Source organism: Pseudophryne corroboree, chromosome 2 (assembly GCF_028390025.1).
Source record: "Pseudophryne corroboree isolate aPseCor3 chromosome 2, aPseCor3.hap2, whole genome shotgun sequence".
NCBI lineage: Eukaryota > Metazoa > Chordata > Amphibia > Anura > Myobatrachidae > Pseudophryne > Pseudophryne corroboree.
The window spans coordinates 546,601,024-546,619,571 of record NC_086445.1 but is presented as its reverse complement, the minus strand read 5'-3'; the positions used below and the strand labels follow the sequence as shown (position 1 = coordinate 546,619,571).

Genomic DNA, 18,548 nt, shown 5'->3' with positions numbered 1-18,548 from the left:
TCAGTGGGCTTGCCCACAGGTGGATCCCTAGGTTCTGCAAGTAGTATCACAGGGATACAGGCTGGAGTTCGAGACGACTCCCCCTCGCCGTTGCCTCACATCAGCCTTGCCTGCTGCCCTCGGAGAAAGGTAGTACTGGCGGCAATTCACAAGCTGTACTCCCAGCAGGTGAAATCAAGGTACCCCTCCTTCAACAAGGCCGGGGTTACTATTCCAAAATGTTGTGGTACCGAAACCAGACGGTTCGGTGAGACCCATTCTAAAATTGAAATCCTTGAACACTTATATACGAAGGTTCAAGTTCAAAATGGAATCGCTCGGGGCGATTATTGCAAGCCTGGAAAATTTCAGGGTATCACTGGACATCAAGGATACTTACCTGCATGTCCCTATTAACCCTCGTCACCAGGTGTACCTCAAAATTGTGGTACAGGATTGTCATTACCAATTCCAGACGTTGCCGTTGGTCTGTCCCCGGCACCGAGGGTATTTACCAAGGTAATGGCCGAAGTACTTATCCCGTACTTGGACGATCTCCTTATAAAGGCGAGGTCCAGGGAGCAGTTGTTCGTCGGAGTAGCACTATCTCGGGAAGTGCTACAACAGCACGGCTGGATTCTGAATATTCCAAAGTCGCAGCTGGTTCCTACGACGCGTCTACTGTTCCTGGGTATGGTTCTGGACACAGAACAGGATAAAAAGGGTTTCTCCCGGAGGAGAAGTCCAAGGAGTTGGCGTCTCTAGACGGAGACCTCCTAATACAAATACAGGTATCGGTGCATCTATGCACGCGAGCCTTGGGAAAGATGGTAGCTTCTTACGAAGAATTTCCATTCGCCAAGTCCCATGCAAGGATCTTCCAGTGGGATCTGTTGGACAAGTGGTCCGGGTCGCATCCTCGGATGCATCGGCGGATAACCCTGTCTCCAAGGGCCAGGGTGTCGCTGTGGTGGTGACTGCAGAGTGCTCATCTTCTAGGGGGCCGCAGATTCGGCATACAGGACTGGGTCCGGGTGACCACGGATGCCAGCCTTCCAGGCTGGGGGCAGTCACACAGGGAAGAAACTTCCAAGGTCTATGGAAAAGTCAGGAGACTTCCCTACACATAAATGTTCTGGAACTATGGGCCATTTACAATGCCCTAAGTCAGGCTAGACCCCTGCTTCAACACCGGCCGGTGCTGACCAAATCAGACAACATCACGGCGGTCGCTCATGTAAGCCGACAGGGCGGCACAAGAAGTAGGATGGCGATGGCAGAAGCCACAGGGATTCTCCGATGGGTGGAAAATCATGTGTTAGCACTGTCAGCAGTGTTCATTCCCGGAGTGGACAACTGAGAAGCAGACTTTCTCAGCAGACACGACCTCCACCCGGGAGAGTGGGGACTTCATCCAGAAGTCTTCCAAATGATTGTACACCGTGGGGAAAGGCCACAGGTGGACAGGATGGCGTCCCGGTTCAAAAAAAAGCTACAAAGATATTGCGCCAGGTCAAGGGACCCTCAGGCGATAACTGTGGACGCTCTGGTAACACCGTGGGTGTACCAGTCGGTGTATGTGTTCCCTTCTCTGCCTCTCATACCCAGGGTAATGAGAATAATAAGAAGGAGAGGAGTAAGAACTATACTCATTGTTCCGGGTGGCCAAGAAGAGCTTGGTACCCAGAACTCTAAGAAATGATCTCAGAGGACCCATGGCCTCTGCCGCTCAGACACGACCTGCTGCAGCAGGGGGCCTGTCTGTTCCAAGACGTACCGCGGCTGCGTTTGACGGCATGGCGGTTGAACGCCGGATCCTGAAGGAAAAGGGCATTCCGGAGGAAGTTATCCCTACGCTATTTAAAGCTAGGAGAGAAGTGAACGCAAACCATTATCACCGCATATGCTGGAAATATGTTGCGTGCTGTGAGGCCAGGAAGGCCCCAAAGGAGAAATTTCAGCTAGGTCGATTTCTCCACTTCCTACAGTCAGAGGTGACTATGGGCCTAAAATTGGGTTCCATGAAGGCCAGATTTCGGCTCTATCGATTTTCTTCCAAAATAGAACTGGCTTCACTGCCTGAAGTTCGGACTTGTTAAGGGAGTGCTGCATAGTCAGCCCCGTTTGTGCCTCAAGTGGCACCGTGGGATCTCAACGTGGTGTTGGATTTCCTGAAGTCGCATTGGGTTGAGCCACTTAAATCCGTGGAGCTACAATACCTCACGTGGAAAGTGGTCATGCTGTGGGCCTTGGCGTCGGCCAGGCGTGTATCAGAATTGGCGGCTTTGTCATACAAATGCCCTTATCTCTATTTTATATGGATAAGGCGGAATTGAGGACTCGTTCCCAATTCCTTCCTAAGGTGGTATCCGTTTTTCATGTGAACCAACCTATTGTGGTGCCTGCGGCTACTTGGGACTTGGAGGATTCCAAGTTTCTGGACGTAGTCAGGGCCCTGAAAAGTATATGTTTCCAGGACGGCTGGAGTCGGGAAAACTGACTCGCTATTTATCCTGTATGCACCCAACAAGCTGGGTGCTCCTGCTTCTAAGCAGACTATTGCTCACTGGATCTGTAGCACGATTCAACTTGCACATTCTGCGGCTGGAATGCCGCACCCTAAATCTGTGAAAGCCCATTCCACGAGGAAAGTGGGCTCTTCTTGGGCGGCTGCCCGAGGGGTTTCGGCTTTACAAATTTGCCGAGCTGTTACTTGGTCGGGTTAAAACACTCTTGCAAGAGTCTACATGTTTGATACCCTGGCTGAGGAGGACCTAGAGTTTGCTCATTCGGTGCTGCAGAGTCATCCGCACTCTCCCGCCCGTTTGGGAGCTTTGGTATAATCCCCATGGTCCTTACGGAGTCCCCAGCATCCACTTAGGACGTTAGAGAAAATAAGATTTTACTCACCGGTAAATCTATTTCTCGTAGTCCGTAGTGGATGCTGGGCGCCCATCCCAAGTGCGGATTGTCTGCAATACTTGTATATAGTTATTGCCTAACTAAAGGGTTATTGTTGAGCCATCTGTTGAGAGGCTCAGTTGTTATCATACTGTTAACTGGGTATAGTATCACGAGTTATACGGTGTGATTGGTGTGGCTGGTATGAGTCTTACCCGGGATTCAAAATCCTTCCTTATTGTGTCAGCTCTTCCGGGCACAGTATCCTAACTGAGGTCTGGAGGAGGGTCTTAGTGGGAGGAGCCAGTGCACACCAGGTAGTCCTAAAGCTTTCTTTAGTTGTGCCCAGTCTCCTGCGGAGCCGCTAATCCCCATGGTCCTTACGGAGTCCCCAGCATCCACTACGGACTACGAGAAATAGATTTACCGGTGAGTAAAATCTTATTATATGTATGTATGTGTGTGTGTGTGTATATGTATGTATGTATGTATGTGTGTGTGTGTGTGTATATGTATGTATGTATGTATGTATATGTGTGTGTATATATATATATATATATATATATATATATATATATATATATTGTGAGAATTGGTGAAAACAAGCGCCCAAGAGTGTGATTATTAAAATAAGGGGAAATGAAGGTGTACGCGTTTCGTCCTGTTGCTGACGGACGAAACGCGTTGGGAATACCTGCAGACATCTCCTCTTTATGGACAGATAAGCCTAAAACAATTTTAAATTCTGTACGCATGCATTTCAGTCATTTTTATGGACAGATAAGCCTGATATAATTTTTTATTCTGTACGCATGTTATACAGCTATTTTATGTGTGTCTTTATGTGATTATGTTATTAAATTCTTTGTATTTTTAATATATACACTGCTCAGGCTGTACATTTATATTCTGTGGGAATAAGCTAGTTCCCTAATTAGGCCTGTGAAATTAAGCAGTAACATAATACGTAACATAAATGGTACACACTATGTTAGTTTTCTTCTGTTTTATCCGCATGTTCTTAAACCACAAAAAGAGTACTGCTTGAGCCGAGTCCCTACCTACCAGATAAGTGTTTTAAACTGATCCTTATCATCCGTTCCTCTACACCTTCATTTCCCCTTATTTTAATAATCACACTCTTGGGCGCTTGTTTTCACCAATTCTCACAACAGATTTTATATGCACGCCAAGCATATTTATATGCATTACAAGCTGCCGCTCAGATAATTTATTGAGAAGTGTTTATATATGAAATAGGGGTTTTTACTTTACTTTATTATACACACTATTTTATAAAATTATTTTTATTATATGTTAAAAATCTTTACTTCATATTCTGGGTATAACTACCACATAAACTGCACCCGAGCGCCGTAGTCTCCAATTATATATATATATATATATATATATATATATATATATATATATATATATATATATATATATATATATATATATGTATGTGTATAGTATGAACCGCACTACACTGCAAAGCTCCATTGAAGGGTGCCAGGTCAAAAACTTTTTCAATATGGATATAACCACACCATGAGGCTCCAGCAGGGGCTATGTTGTAGAAGAGACCAGCACTCCAAATAAATTCAAGCGTTTTATGCCATTTCTTAATCCATAACAATAAACTTTCTGTGCAAATTCAGCAGATTGGAAACATGGCTTAATCAACAACAGGTACACATATTATATATAATCTCATATTCAAAGCATTGTGCATGAAACCTATTGTGTTCCCTTTTCTGTAGCTTCGATTTAATTTGGATGTCACTACACACCCAGCTAATTTGGCTGTCCAGTTCTCAAACCCCTCTCCAATCACCATAGAGAAGATATCAGCACCTCAGAATAAATCTTCAGAGAATGTAGTAGCAGAGAATTTTCTCAGAAATTCCATTTCTCCTTTGTCTTTCTCTGCTGCATCAGTACAGCGCTTGAACCTTGCTCTCCAGCTTGCAAAGAGAGACATGAAACTGAAACATTTTGGGAAGAAATTAGAACTAAAATCAAAATCGCTCCCATGTCATCAAGGTTCTCCAAAAAGCAAAACAAGGAACCTACTAAATAACCCTGAAAAAGTTAAAACTAAACCACACGTCAAGTCAAGCATTAAACATGAAGTGACTGATTCGGGTGCTTGGGTGTATGTGTATACACCTGATCAGAACAGAATAAATATGGGGGTATCAGACTCTCCACCTACCCATGATCCCGGGCCTGGCGATAGTCCTAAAAAAGCCCTGGACCCGAGTGAGCAAGAGATAAAGCGTCTGCAGAGAGAGCTGCACACTTACATGCAGAAAATAGAAGAACTTGCCAAGAAAGGTAAGAAAGACTTCATGACATGGAAATATGGTTAATAAACAGTGAGATAGGGGAACTGTCAAAGTGACATTTTCCATTTGCAATATATGAACATATTTTTAAATCCGAGAGCAGTATGTAAAAAAACTATGGTGCCCTATTTCTTTAAAACGCATAAGTAACTTAAGAAATACACCTTCAATTAGTTATTTTCTATGTCAGCATTATATAATAATTCCAGGGTTTGCAATAGCAGAAGCCTTTCTAGAGCACTTCAAAATACTGTATGTTGGGGTTGGGTACGCATTACCGCTGCTTGGGATCCTGACGGTCAGCATACCAACTGCGGGATCCCGGCGGCAGAATTTTGGCAAGGGGGACGAGCGCAAAAAGCCCAGAGTGGGAATAGTTCCTGCTAGTCAGTATGCAGAATGTCGGGATTTAGAGGTGGGATGTAACCATCGGTAATGTGACCGCTGGTCTCCTGACCGCCGGTCACATAACTACATCCCGTAAGTTGCTACTCTGGTGCTGGTTTTCCAGCTGATTAGCAAATTTCTGGAGAAATTACGAAATCGGGGTTTCAAGTCTATTCACACACCTTGTTTTCAGGGAATACTTTTTTTTTTTTTTTTTATCTGGGAAGTATTTCTTCACTTTTGGTATTTAGCACAAGAAAAAAATACTGGGTGGCGGGGAATTGCTATATAGCATCTCATATTACAAAAGAGCTATTTAAACTCTTTTGTCTACATTTACTATGCGGTGCTTTTCAAAGGGGCAGTTAAATTGAATATAATACCAGGGGGATATGTATGATGCGGCCGGCTCCCGGCGTTATTTGTGTGGTGAAGCGGGTCCTGCTGTTGGCTGCAAGTATTAATGTTGCTGGTTTCAAAGTAGGAGGGTGTTAAATCTGTCTGGGCATCTCTCTTGCGATATTGCACCTTTAGGCAGAATCCAGAACTGCGGAACACAAATAAGCTCCCTGTAACCCCTAGTGGTAGGGGAACATACTGCTGGGGAACAATCAAAATAACAGACGGAACACATAACGTGCAGTAAAGTGAAACATACTTTGATACAAAAATAGATAATTATTCAATGTGGACAAAATACACCCAAAGTTTTAATTGAAACAACAACCAAAAACAAACACATGTGGTGGTGGGATGGAGGGGGGGGGGGGGGGGGGGGGTTGGGTGCAATGGGGAGGAAAGAAGGATGGCTGGAAATGGGAGGCTACCCCACAATTTTATTTACATTTGTGTGGCATTATGGGGTAGCCAGGCGTGGGTGGGGTTTGCTTTAGGAGGGGAACAACAGCTTATTGTACACCCTCACATCCTCCCACTTGGAATCTCCCTTACTGTTTGGCAGTCTCCAGGAAGGAGAGGGAGTGGCTATGTATCTGCAGGGTGAGCCAGGATCAAGGCCGAGTGGACTCCCTCTTTGGGATCCTCCTTCCTCACTAACATCACAACACACCTGGACAGATCGGTGCCTCCCACAGTATCCGTGCACTGCACTTGTCTCATGAAATACTCTGTGCTGCTGTAACATTCTCTTGATTTGATTGGCTAATAAACTGGGGACATTTAAAATAAGCAGGAAATGAAGACTGAATACAGTAAAGTCCTCTGACACTAATTAAACAAGCCTAGAAATACACTGTGCAGTTTATATTATTGCTTCATTAGGGCATTGTACCTTTAATACAATTATGTACAACAATGGATAACCAGACTAATCAGCCATTTTATTGTGTGCGATTTTTCCATGCATCTCTATGGAGTGCCTTTCTGGAACACAAATTGCTCCCATCGTACACAATGGAATTGCCTCTTAAATATGCCATTCTTGCATAAAGGACGTTTTTTCTGTAACCAAGAAATTATTTTGTGGTTATCTATATATATAATGTATGCTATAGCATTTTATTCTTCTAAAATGAGAAAAAACTTAAGTACATGCCATTTGTTAGGCTAGTGTAAAAGCTGGGTACACACTAGGCGATATTTTAAATATCGCTTATTTTCACACTTCTGAGCGATATCATGTGTACTATCGTCCAGTGTGTATGCATTATGCGATGAACAATGCGTGCTCCCGCGGGTCATTGGTAACATTCCCTGTCGTCCATACATGCAGATCAATTTGGGTATATCGTTGATACCATGCTGCCGAATGCAGCATGCCCCTCCCTCTCACCATCGCTTGTTGCTGGCAGCATCGGCAAGTGTGTAAGCTGCCGGGTCCCATCGTGTAGTGGGTACCCAGCTTAAGTCTGTGAGGACATGGCAAGATCTACTGTGCAAGTATAAATGTTTCTATTTCAGAGCGCTATGGAGAAGTTTTAGATCCTTCAGAAGAAGCTAGAGGCCGGATACGCCAACAGCAACGAGCGTCTCGATCTGCCAGAATGCTTTATGTTTTGCAGCAACAGGTAATACCAAAGTTCAACAGACCAAGGAGTCTATATACTAAGCTTTGGGGGTAAATTTAATAGGGTCCGAGTTGCTGGAGGTCTGGGATATTATCCGAGAATGGACGTTTTTTTAAAGCAGCAATCATTTACAAGGCAAAATCAGGTGTTCGATTAGGTCACATAAAGCAGAGAAAGATGGACGTTTGCTTAAGTAATTTCTGTTCCTGAGTTTTTGGTTTTGTATTACATAGGTAAAAGAAATCCATGAAGACTTAGAAAAATTAAGCCCCCAGAAAATCAAACACACAAAGAAGGTAAGGACAAAAATGATGTAGAATTAATGAAGTCTAATGGCCAAAAGTAACCGTTACCGATTTGTGAGAGCCAGTGAGATGGTCATTAGATTTAAAGTGGCAAGTAGTTTAGGGGCAAAACTAGATTACTAATTACCACTTAAATCTAGTTATTATCTCACTTGAATCGCATCTGCGCTCGCATTCCGCAGGCTATTACATTTGTCGCCATGTGATCAGTAAGGGCGCTACCTCTGCACAAGAGACACGCTTTTCGTACATCCAAATGGTAGACACTGGAAATATGGGGAATAGAGTTACAAGCAGGAGCTTGTACACTGTGAAGAAATCTCGCAGAAAGTCTTAGCTTCTCCCCCTATGTGTCTACTAGCCTACGGGACTTTGTTTTAAATATTCAATAAGCAGGGTTAGGAAGATCATGGTAACTGGTAAGTCATGGTCCTGTCCATTATCAAGAATAAAATTACCCCAAATTACTGCACTGATACCACTTCACCCCCATGTATTACTGGGGCTCTGCGCCCCTTTCATTATCGGCGCTATCTACGAGAGCGCGTGCCGATGTGCCAGTCAATGTAAGAACAGTAAGTGGCACTGACCATTCAGACAGTGGCAGCTATCAATATCTGCAGCTGCCCCATTCACAGCCACTGTACCTGGCTGCTGCTGGGCTCCGGGCTGCACGGGAGATCTTGCGATGGTTGCGAGATCTCGTGCATGCCCAGTGGAGTTGGCCGGGCAGTGAGACGCAGCACATCAGCACCACGGGGGGAGGGGAGGGAGGTAGGGTTAGCCACTAAGTAGGGAGGTTAAAGGGATAGGGTGCAGGGGAGAAGGGGTAGCATACTTACATCTCCCCTGCCGGGATTTCAAACATTGGGATGCTAGCATCAGCATTGTGACCGCCCTTGCATCCTGTCCGGTGGTCAAACATACTGAACCCTGTGTGCCATTCTCTAACTGACTTTCTCTTTCTCTCTCTCCCCCCGTATCCTCACTTGCTGGTCCTATCTCCCTCTTTCCGTCCTATCCGTTCTGTGACGCTTCCTTAGAAAGTAACTGGGGGTAGAGACTTCTAGATATTTTCCTAAAGCTCGTACCTATAAACCCCATGTTTCCAGCTTCTTCCAATGGATTTCAGGAAAATTATTAGCAGAAGTATGAAAATCCTTTTTATTAACAACTAGACCATTTCGAGTTAAACTGCTTAAGATTATATATATATATATATATATATATATATACACTCAAATCAGCGTCTAATTGGGAATATTGTTTAGTTGGAACAGACCAAACAAATTTTGATTGGCGATGATTGCTACTTCTCCATGTGTATGATAATCACGTGCTTGCACTAGTACTGTCAGGTCAGGCTGGAATGTAGTATCCGGCGAATGGGCTTGAGCGGAGGTGGCAGAGGCCACTGACAGAAGTTTACGTGGAGGTCGGATATAGGGGGTAATTCAGAGTTGATCGCAGCAGCAAGTTTGTTAGCAATTGGGCAAAACCATGTGCACTGCAGGGGGGGCAGATATACTGTAACATGTGCAGAGAGAGTTAGATTTGGGTGGGTTATTTCGTTTCTGTGCGGGGTAAATACTAGCTGCTTTATTTTTACACTGCAATTTAGATTTCAGTTTGAATACACCCCACCCAAATCTAACTCTCTCTGCACATGTTATATCTGTCTTCCCTGCAGTGCACATGGTTTTGCCCAACTGCTAACAAATTTGCTGCTGCGATCAACTCAGAACTACCCCTATAGTTCCTTCTCTATACACACTAGATGTAGGATATAGGGGGTAATTCCAAGTTGATAGCAGCAGGAATTCTGTTAGCAACTGGGCAAAACCATGTGCACTGCAGGGGAGGCAGATATAACATGTGCAGAGAGAGTTAGAGTTGGGTGTGGTGAGTTCAATCTGCAATCTAATTTGCAGTGTAAAAATAAAGCAGCCAGTATTACCCTGCACAGAAATAAAATAACCCACCCAAATCTAACTCTTTCTGCACATGTTACATCTGCCACACCTGCAGTGCACATGGTTTTGCCCAACTGCTAAAAAATTTCCTGCTGCGATCAACTTGGAATTACCTCCATAGTTCCTTCTCTATATACACTAGATATGAGAACTGGGCTATGAAACTGTTGTTGTGAAGTTAGGAAACGTGGTTACTGTAACAAGAAGATAACTGAAAAGACTGGTACTTGATCACTGCGGCTTGGACATAATAGCGGTGAAGACTGAGAGTTGGATAACTAACTTGAAGACAATAACCGTGAAGACAGGACGCTAGAAGACTGTGACTTGGAGGCGGTAACTGTAAAGACTAGATACTGAATGACTGTAACTTGGGGACTGTAACTGTAAAGACAGGTTACTTGGTGACTGGAACGTGTAGACGATAACTTTGAAGACTGGAGATTGGATTGCTGCGGGTCAAAGACAAGAACAAAGAAAACTGTATATTTGGAAAATGTGACTGAAGAACTCAGACTTTGGAAACTGGATTCTTGGAAGACGTGACTGAAGGACTTGGACTGTGAATTCTGGATACCTGGTGAATGTAACTGAAAGACTTGAATTATGAACTCTAGATATTTGGTAATTGTGACTGAGAGACTTTGACTGCAAACTCTGGATACTTGGTGACTGAGCAGAGAACCGAATGAATCGCCTACAGCTCTGGATAACCCATGGCTTCTACCTGGCGAGCTGGCAACCACTGGAGGTGGTGCCGGTATCGAACTCTGAACCAGAGCGCAGAGGATAGCTGAGTATAATGCTGGAGAGAGAAGCATTAGATTTCTCTAACGTCCTAAGTGGATGCTGGGGACTCCGTAAGGACCATGGGGAATAGCGGCTCCGCAGGAGACTGGGCACATCTAAAGAAAGCTTTAGGACTATCTGGTGTGCACTGGCTCCTCCCCCTATGACCCTCCTCCAAGCCTCAGTTAGATCTCTGTGCCCGAACGAGAAGGGTGCACACTAGGGGCTCTCCTGAGCTTCTTAGTGAAAGTTTTAGTTTAGGTTTTTTATTTTCAGTGAGACCTGCTGGCAACAGGCTCACTGCATCGAGGGACTAAGGGGAGAAGAAGCGAACTCACCTGCGTGCAGAGTGGATTGGGCTTCTTAGGCTACTGGACATTAGCTCCAGAGGGACGATCACAGGCCCAGCTTGGATGGGTCCCAGAGCCGCGCCGCCGGCCCCCTTACAGAGCCAGAAGGCAGAAGAGGTCCGGAAAATCGGCGGCAGAAGACGTCCTGTCTTCAACAAGGTAGCGCACAGCACTGCAGCTGTGCGCCATTGCTCTCAGCACACTTCACACTCCGGTCACTGAGGGTGCTGGGCGCTGGGGGGGGCGCCCTGAGACGCAATAATAAACACCTTGGATGGCAAAAAATGCATCACATATAGCTCCTGGGCTATATGGATGCATTTAACCCCTGCCAAAATACATTAAAAAACGGGAGATAAGGCCGCCGATAAGGGGGCGGAGCCTATCTCCTCAGCACACTGGCGCCATTTTCCCTCACAGCTCCGTTGGAGGGAAGCTCCCTGGCTCTCCCCTGCAGTCACTACACTACAGAAAGGGTTAAAAAAGAGAGGGGGGCACAAAATAGGCGCAGTATTAACTATACAGCAGCTATAAGGGGAAAAACACTTATATAAGGTTATCCCTGTATATATATATAGCGCTCTGGTGTGTGCTGGCAACCTCTCCCTCTGTCTCCCCAAAGGGCTAGTGGGGTCCTGTCCTCTATCAGAGCATTCCCTGTGTGTGTGCTGTATGTCGGTACTTTTGTGTCGACATGTATGAGGAGAAAAATGATGTGGAGACGGAGCAGATTGCCTGTAATAGTGATGTCACCCCCTAGGGGGTCGACACCTGAGTGGATGAACTGTTGGAAGAAATTACGTGACAGTGTCAGCTCTGTATAAAAGACAGTGGTTGACATGAGACAGCCGGCTACTCAGCTTGTGCCTGTCCAGACGTCTCATAGGCCGTCAGGGGCTCTAAAGCGCCCGTTACCTCAGATGGCAGATATAGACGCCGACACGGATACTGACTCCAGTGTCGACGGTGAAGAGACAAATGTGACTTCCAGTAGGGCCACACGTTACATGATTGAGGCAATGAAAAATGTTTTACACATTTCTGATAATACGAGTACCACCAAAAAGGGGTATTATGTTCGGTGAGGAAAAACTACCTGTAGTTTTCCTGAATCTGAGAAATTAAATGAGGTGTGTGATGATGCGTGGGTTTCCCCCGATAACAACTGATAATTTCTAAAAGGTTATTGGCATTATATCCTTTCCCGCCAGAGGTTAGGGTGCGTTGGGAAACACCCCCTAGGGTGGATAAAGCGCTCACACGCTTGTAAGGGCTCTATCCTCTCCTGAGATGGCCGCCCTTAAGGATCCTGCTGATAGAAAGCAGGAGGGTATCCTAAAATGTATTTACACACATACTGGTGTTATACTGCGACCAGCAATCGCCTCAGCCTGGATGTGCAGTGCTGGGTTGGCGTGGTCGGATTCCCTGACTGAAAATATTGATACCCTAGATAGGGACAGTATATTTTTGCCTATAGAGCATTTGAAAGATGCATTTCTGTATATGCGTGATGCACAGCGGAATATTTGCCGACTGGCATCAAGTCTAAGTGCGTTGTCCATTTCTACCAGTAGAGGGTTATGGACACGTCAGTGGTCAGGTGATGCGTATTCCAAACGGCATTTGGAAGTATTGCCTTATTAAGGGGAGGAGTTATTTGGGGTCGGTCTTTCAGACCTGGTGGCCACGGCAACAGCTGGGAAATCCACGTTTGTACCCCAGGTCGCCTCTCAACATGAGAAGACGCCGTATTATCAGGCGCAGTCTTTTCGTGGATAAGCGGGCAAAAGGTTCCTCATTTCTGCCCCGTGACAGAGGGAGAGGAAAAAGGCTGCAGAAATCAGCCAGTTCCCAGGAACAGAAACCCTCTCCCGCCTCTGCCAAGCCCTCAGTATACGCTGGGGCTTTACAAGCAGAATCAGGCACGGTGGGGGGCCCGTCTCAATGAATTTCAGCGTGCAGTGGGCTCACTCGCAAGTAGACCCCTGGATCCTTCAGGTGATATCTCAGGGGTACAAATTAGAATTCGAGACGTCTCCCCCTCGCCGTTTCCTAAAGTCGGCTTTACCGATGTCTCCTTCTGACAGGGAGACCGTTTTGGAAGCCATTCACAAGCTGTATTCCCAGCAGGTGATAATCAAGATACCCCTCCTGCAACAGGGAACGGGGTATTATTCCACACTGTTGTGGTACCGAAGCCGGACGGCTCGGTGAGACCGATTCTAAATCTAAAATCTTTGAACACTTACATACAGAGGTTCAAATTCAAGATTGAGTCACTCAGAGCAGTGATTGCGAACCTGGAAGAAGGGGACTACATGATGTCTCGGGACATCAAGGATGCTTACCTTCATGTCAAAATTTACCCTTCTCACCAAGGGTACCTCAGGTTTATGGTACAGAACTGTCACTATCAGTTCAGACGCTGCCGTATGGATGGTCCACGGCACCCCGGGTCTTTACCAAGGTAATGGCCGAAATGATGATATTCCTTCAAAGGAAGGGAATTTTAGTTATCCCTTACTTGGACGATTCCCTGATAAGGGTAAGATCCAGGGAACAGTTGGAGGTCGGTGTAGCACTATCTCAGGTAGTGTTGCTGCAGCACGGTTGGATTCTCAATATTCCAAAATCGCAGCTGGTTCCGACGACTTGTCTTCTGTTCCTAGGGATGATCCTGGACACAGTCCAGAAAAAGGTGTTTCTCCCGGAGGAGAAAGCCAGGGAGTTATCCGAGCTAGTCAGGAACCTCCTAAAACCGAGCCAAGTCTCAGTGCATCAATGCACAAGGGTTCTGGGTAAAATGGTGGCTTCCTACGAAGCAATCCCATTCGGCAGATTCCACGCAAGAACTTTCCAGTGGGACCTGCTGGACAAATGGTCCGGGTCGCATCTTCAGATGCATCAGCGGATAACCCTGTCACCAAGGACAAGGGTGTCCCTCCTGTGGTGGTTGCAGAGTGCTCATCTTCTAGAGGGCCGCAGATTCGGCGTTCAGGACTGGGTCCTGGTAACCACGGATGCCAGCCTGCGAGGCTGGGGAGCAGTCACACAGGGAAGGAATATCCAGGACTTATGGTCAAGCCTGGAGACATCACTTCACATAAATATCCTGAAGCTAAGGGACATTTACAATGCTCTAAGCTTAGCAAGACCTCTGCTTCAAGGTCAGCCGGTGTTGATCCAGTCGGACAACATCACGGCAGTCACCCACGTAAACAGACAGGGTGGCACAAGAAGCAGGAGGGCAATGGCAGAAGCTGCAAGGATTCTTCGCTGGGCGGAAAATCATGTGATAGCACTGTCAGCAGTATTCATTCCGGGAGTGGACTACTGGGAAGCAGACTTCCTCAGCACGACCTCCACCCGGGAGAGTGGGGACTTCACCCAGAAGTCTTCCACATGATTATAAACCGTTGGGAAAAACTCGACAGGTATTGCGCCAGGTCCAGGGACCCTCAGGCAATAGCTGTAGACGCTCTGGTAACACCGTGGGTGTACCAGTCAGGGTATGTGTTCCCTCCTCTGCCTCTCATACCCAAGGTACTGAGATTGATAAGATGGAGAGGAGTAAGCACTATATTCGTGGCTCCGGATTGGCCAAGAAGGATTTGGTAACCGGAACTTCAAGAGATGCTCACGGAGGATCCGTGGCCTCTAACTCTAAGAAGGGACCTGCTCCAGCAAGGACCCTGTCTGTTCCAAGACTTACCGCGGCTGCGTTTGACGGCATGGCGGTTGAACGCCGGATCCTGAAGGAAAAAAAAGGCATTCCGGATGAAGTCATCCCTATCCTGATCAAAGCCAGGAAGGATGTAACCGCAAGAACATTATCACCGCAATTGGCGAAAATATGTTGCGTGGTGCGAGGCCAGTAAGGCCCGACGGTGGAAATTCAACTGGGTCGATTCCTACATTTCCTGCAAACAGGAGTGTCTATGGGCCTGAAATTGGGGTCCATTAAGGTTCAAATTTCGGCCCTGTCAATTTTCTTCCAAAAAGAACTAGCTTCAGTCCCTGAAGTTCAGACGTTTGTAAAAGGGGTACTGCATATACAGCCTCCTTTTGTGCCTCCAGTGGCACTTTGGGATCTCAATGTAGTTTTGGGTTCCAAAAGTCACATTGGTTTGAACCACTTAAATCTGTGGAGTTAAAATATCTTACATGGAAAGTGGTCATGCTGTTGGCCCTGGCCTGGGCCAGGCGCGTGTCAGAATTGGCGGCTTTATCCTGAAAAAGCCCTTATCTGATGTTCCATTCGGACAGGGCGGAATTGAGGACTCGTCCTCAGTTTCTCCCTAAGGTGGTTTCAGCGTTTCACCTGAACCAACCTATTGTGGTGCCTGCGGCTACTAGGGACTTGGAAAGTTGCTAGACGTTGTCAGGGCCCTGAAAATATATATTTCCAGGACTGCTGGAGTCAGGAAAACTGACTCGCTGTTTATCCTGTATGCACCCAACAAGCTGGGTGCTCCTGCTTCTAAGCAGACTATTGCTCGTTGGATTTGTAGTACAATTCAGCTTGCACATTCTGTGGCAGGCCTGCCACAGCCAAAAATCTGTAAATGCCCACTCCACAAGGAAGGTGGGCTCATCTTGGGCGGCTGCCCGAGGGATCTCGGCTTTACAACTTTGCCGAGCAGCTACTTGGTCAGGAGCAAATACGTTTGTAAAATTATACAAAATTGATATCCTGGCTGAGGAGGACCTGGAGTTCTCTCATTTGGTGCTGCAGAGTCATCCGCACTCTCCCGCCCATTTGGGAGCTTTGGTGTAATCCCCATGGTCCTTACGGAGTCCCCAGCATCCACTTAGGACGTTAGAGAAAATAAGAATTTACTTACCGATAATTCTATTTCTCATAGTCCGTAGTGGATGCTGGGCGCCCATCCCAAGTGCGGATTGTCTGCAATACTTGTACATAGTTATTGTTACAAAAATCGGGTTATTATTGTTGTGAGCCATCTTTCAGAGGCTCCTCTGTTATCATGCTGTTAACTGGGTTCAGATCACAGGTTATACGGTGTGATTGGTGTGGCTGGTATGAGTCTTACCTGGGATTCAAAATCCTTCCTTATTGTGTACGCTCGTCCGGGCACAGTATCCTAACTGAGGCTTGGAGGAGGGTCATAGGGGGAGGAGCCAGTGCACACCAGATAGTCCTAAAGCTTTCTTTAGATGTGCCCAGTCTCCTGCGGAGCCGCTATTCCCCATGGTCCTTACGGAGTCCCCAGCATCCACTACGGACTATGAGAAATAGAATTATCGGTAAGTAAATTCTTATTTTCCAGGGACTCAAAGCATCAAGCAACAGTGACGTCTGCGGGATCACAGAGCTGATGCACCTTCTAAGAAGAGCAACATAAAGCACTGGCAGTGTTTGATTCAAATCCAACCCCTTTGAAAAGGGGAAGCATACTGGGATTGGCTGAGAAACCACATAGAGCACTACTATTGGTTACACTGCATGCATTGGTCTCCAACATGGCGGCTCCCATAACTGCAGACACACAAGGAAGCACTCCCTTTCCCTGCTGAGTCCCAGATTCCTGAGCTCACACCAACTGACTCTGCTAGACACGCTGTAACCTCCTACCACGAGTGAGACCCGGCCACACTTCGCCGCAGCACAGCCATGACCCAAACAGGGAGACCCTGGGACACAGGACCGATGGTAAGACTCCGGACCCTGATACATCCCATTTTGCCTGATTGGTAAATGGCCAGCCACGCCTGATGAAGCCACAAGAGTGTGCACAAATGTGTCTGTGGACACCTTTTAGAATGAACTGGAGCAGTGAGCAGCTCTCACAGCACCGTGGGCCATGTCTTGTAGTTGAAGCAAGCTAAGAACAACGTAACACAACTGATTTTGTAATTGAACTTCGTAAATTTTTGTTGTATGTTGTATTAGCAGGTGATACTTACTGTGTATTCTCAGTCTCGTACCATGTCTAGACTGGCCGCTGTACACCGAGGAGCCATTAGAGCCCTGCAGATCTTTATTACTCAGCTAAGTGAACGCGGCGAGCAGCAGATCCCCTCTCTCTATAAGGAGCTCGGACATCTCATTCGCCAGTTGTCTCTCTGCACGGCAAAGCTTGAGTCTGGGGATGATCCTGCTTCTTCGAGCATGATTATTTCTATTCTCCAGCTAGTTGAGGTAGGTAACAGTGCCTGTTTCATAACCTATGAAATGTATAATTTTAGGTCAAGGTGGGATTACCCTTAGGAATCAGGTGACCACCCATCTTAAAAATAATCTATTAGGTGATAAATCTTTCTCATACGTCCTACTGGATACTGGGTTCTTGTACTTTAGTACCATGGGGTATAGATTGGGTCCACTGGAGCCTGGCACTTTAGTGTGAGCTGGCTCCTCCCCTCTATGCGCCTCCTACCAAACTCAGTTTAGAAAAATGTGGCCAAGGAGCCGGGTGTATTTCTCTGGAGCTCCAGAGAGTTTCCTTTGTTTATATTTTAGTTTATTATTTTCAGGTAGCCCTGGTTGGCAACCAGGTTACCTGCTTTGTGGGACTTAGAGGGTAAACCGAACCAACCTCCTGAGGGTTAATGGTTCATAATCCCAGCTGACAGGACACTGTGCTCCTGAGGTACTGATCACATATTGTTATGTGTGCCCACACCAGCAGCTAGCCGCCACCCTCTAACAGATGCTGAAGTACAAGGTGCGGTGAGTGTTACACCGGGTTCCAGGTTAGTGGGTCCCCGGTGCAATTTTGGCGGCAAGTCAAAAGTGTGACCGTGAGCACTGTGGGGCATCAGCCCTTAACCGGTTTGTCACGGGCTCGAAGCTGCAGTGCCCGCTGCAGACAAACCGGTTAAGGGCTGATGCCCCTCAGTGCTCACCGTCACAAAAAGGCTTTGTGTGTACTGTATTCATATTATGATGTTATTTCTAACATAGTCAGTATAAACTATTGATCAGGGACTGCGCGCCATTACAGGGGGCATGGTTTCCCAGAGCGGGACCTGAGGCCGGAAGGGGCCATTTCCTGCTGCTGCGGCTCAAGACTGCATGCACGCTGCTCCTCCAGAGACCCACGCTGCTACAGGACTCTGCTGGTACCAGGGGGTCATAGAAAGGGGGGAGGAAGGGCACGCCAGTGGTAGCACCGCTGCACTACTGTCAGATCATATGCTTAGTTACACATTGTACTGCTGTGTTTCTGTGTGCTGGTCTCCGCTCCTCAGTGTCACTTCAGGGGCTCTCTAGGGTCTGTGTGGAGGTGTTGGTCAGTAGGCTGTGCTGTTTCTACAGTTGTGTAAGATGTCTGTGGGCGTGGTAATGTGTGCTGCTTGTAACTCAACCCCGTCTTCAGCGGGGTCACTCGTGAACAATGTTCCTTGTCTCCACAAGGTCACAGTTCACAGGCACCTGACTGGCTAGATAGTGTTAATAGCATGATTCAGAATGTTAATTCAGAATTAGCTGCAGCTAGAAAAGAGAGACAGGTCTTAA

At 46.6% G+C, this 18,548-nt stretch overlaps 1 protein-coding gene across 3 annotated transcripts in view; it reads left to right on the top strand.

Moving 5' to 3' along the window:
• KIAA0753 (KIAA0753 ortholog) overlaps positions 1 to 18,548 on the top strand; it is a 206,541-nt gene that overhangs the window by 53,646 nt on the left and 134,347 nt on the right. For all 3 annotated transcript variants that reach the window (XM_063954311.1, XM_063954312.1, XM_063954313.1), the window contains 4 exons: positions 4,644 to 5,220; positions 7,539 to 7,645; positions 7,879 to 7,941; positions 17,007 to 17,228. In XM_063954311.1, coding sequence (XP_063810381.1) covers positions 4,644 to 5,220; positions 7,539 to 7,645; positions 7,879 to 7,941; positions 17,007 to 17,228 — 969 coding nt within the window. The remainder of the gene's footprint in view (positions 1 to 4,643; positions 5,221 to 7,538; positions 7,646 to 7,878; positions 7,942 to 17,006; positions 17,229 to 18,548) is intronic.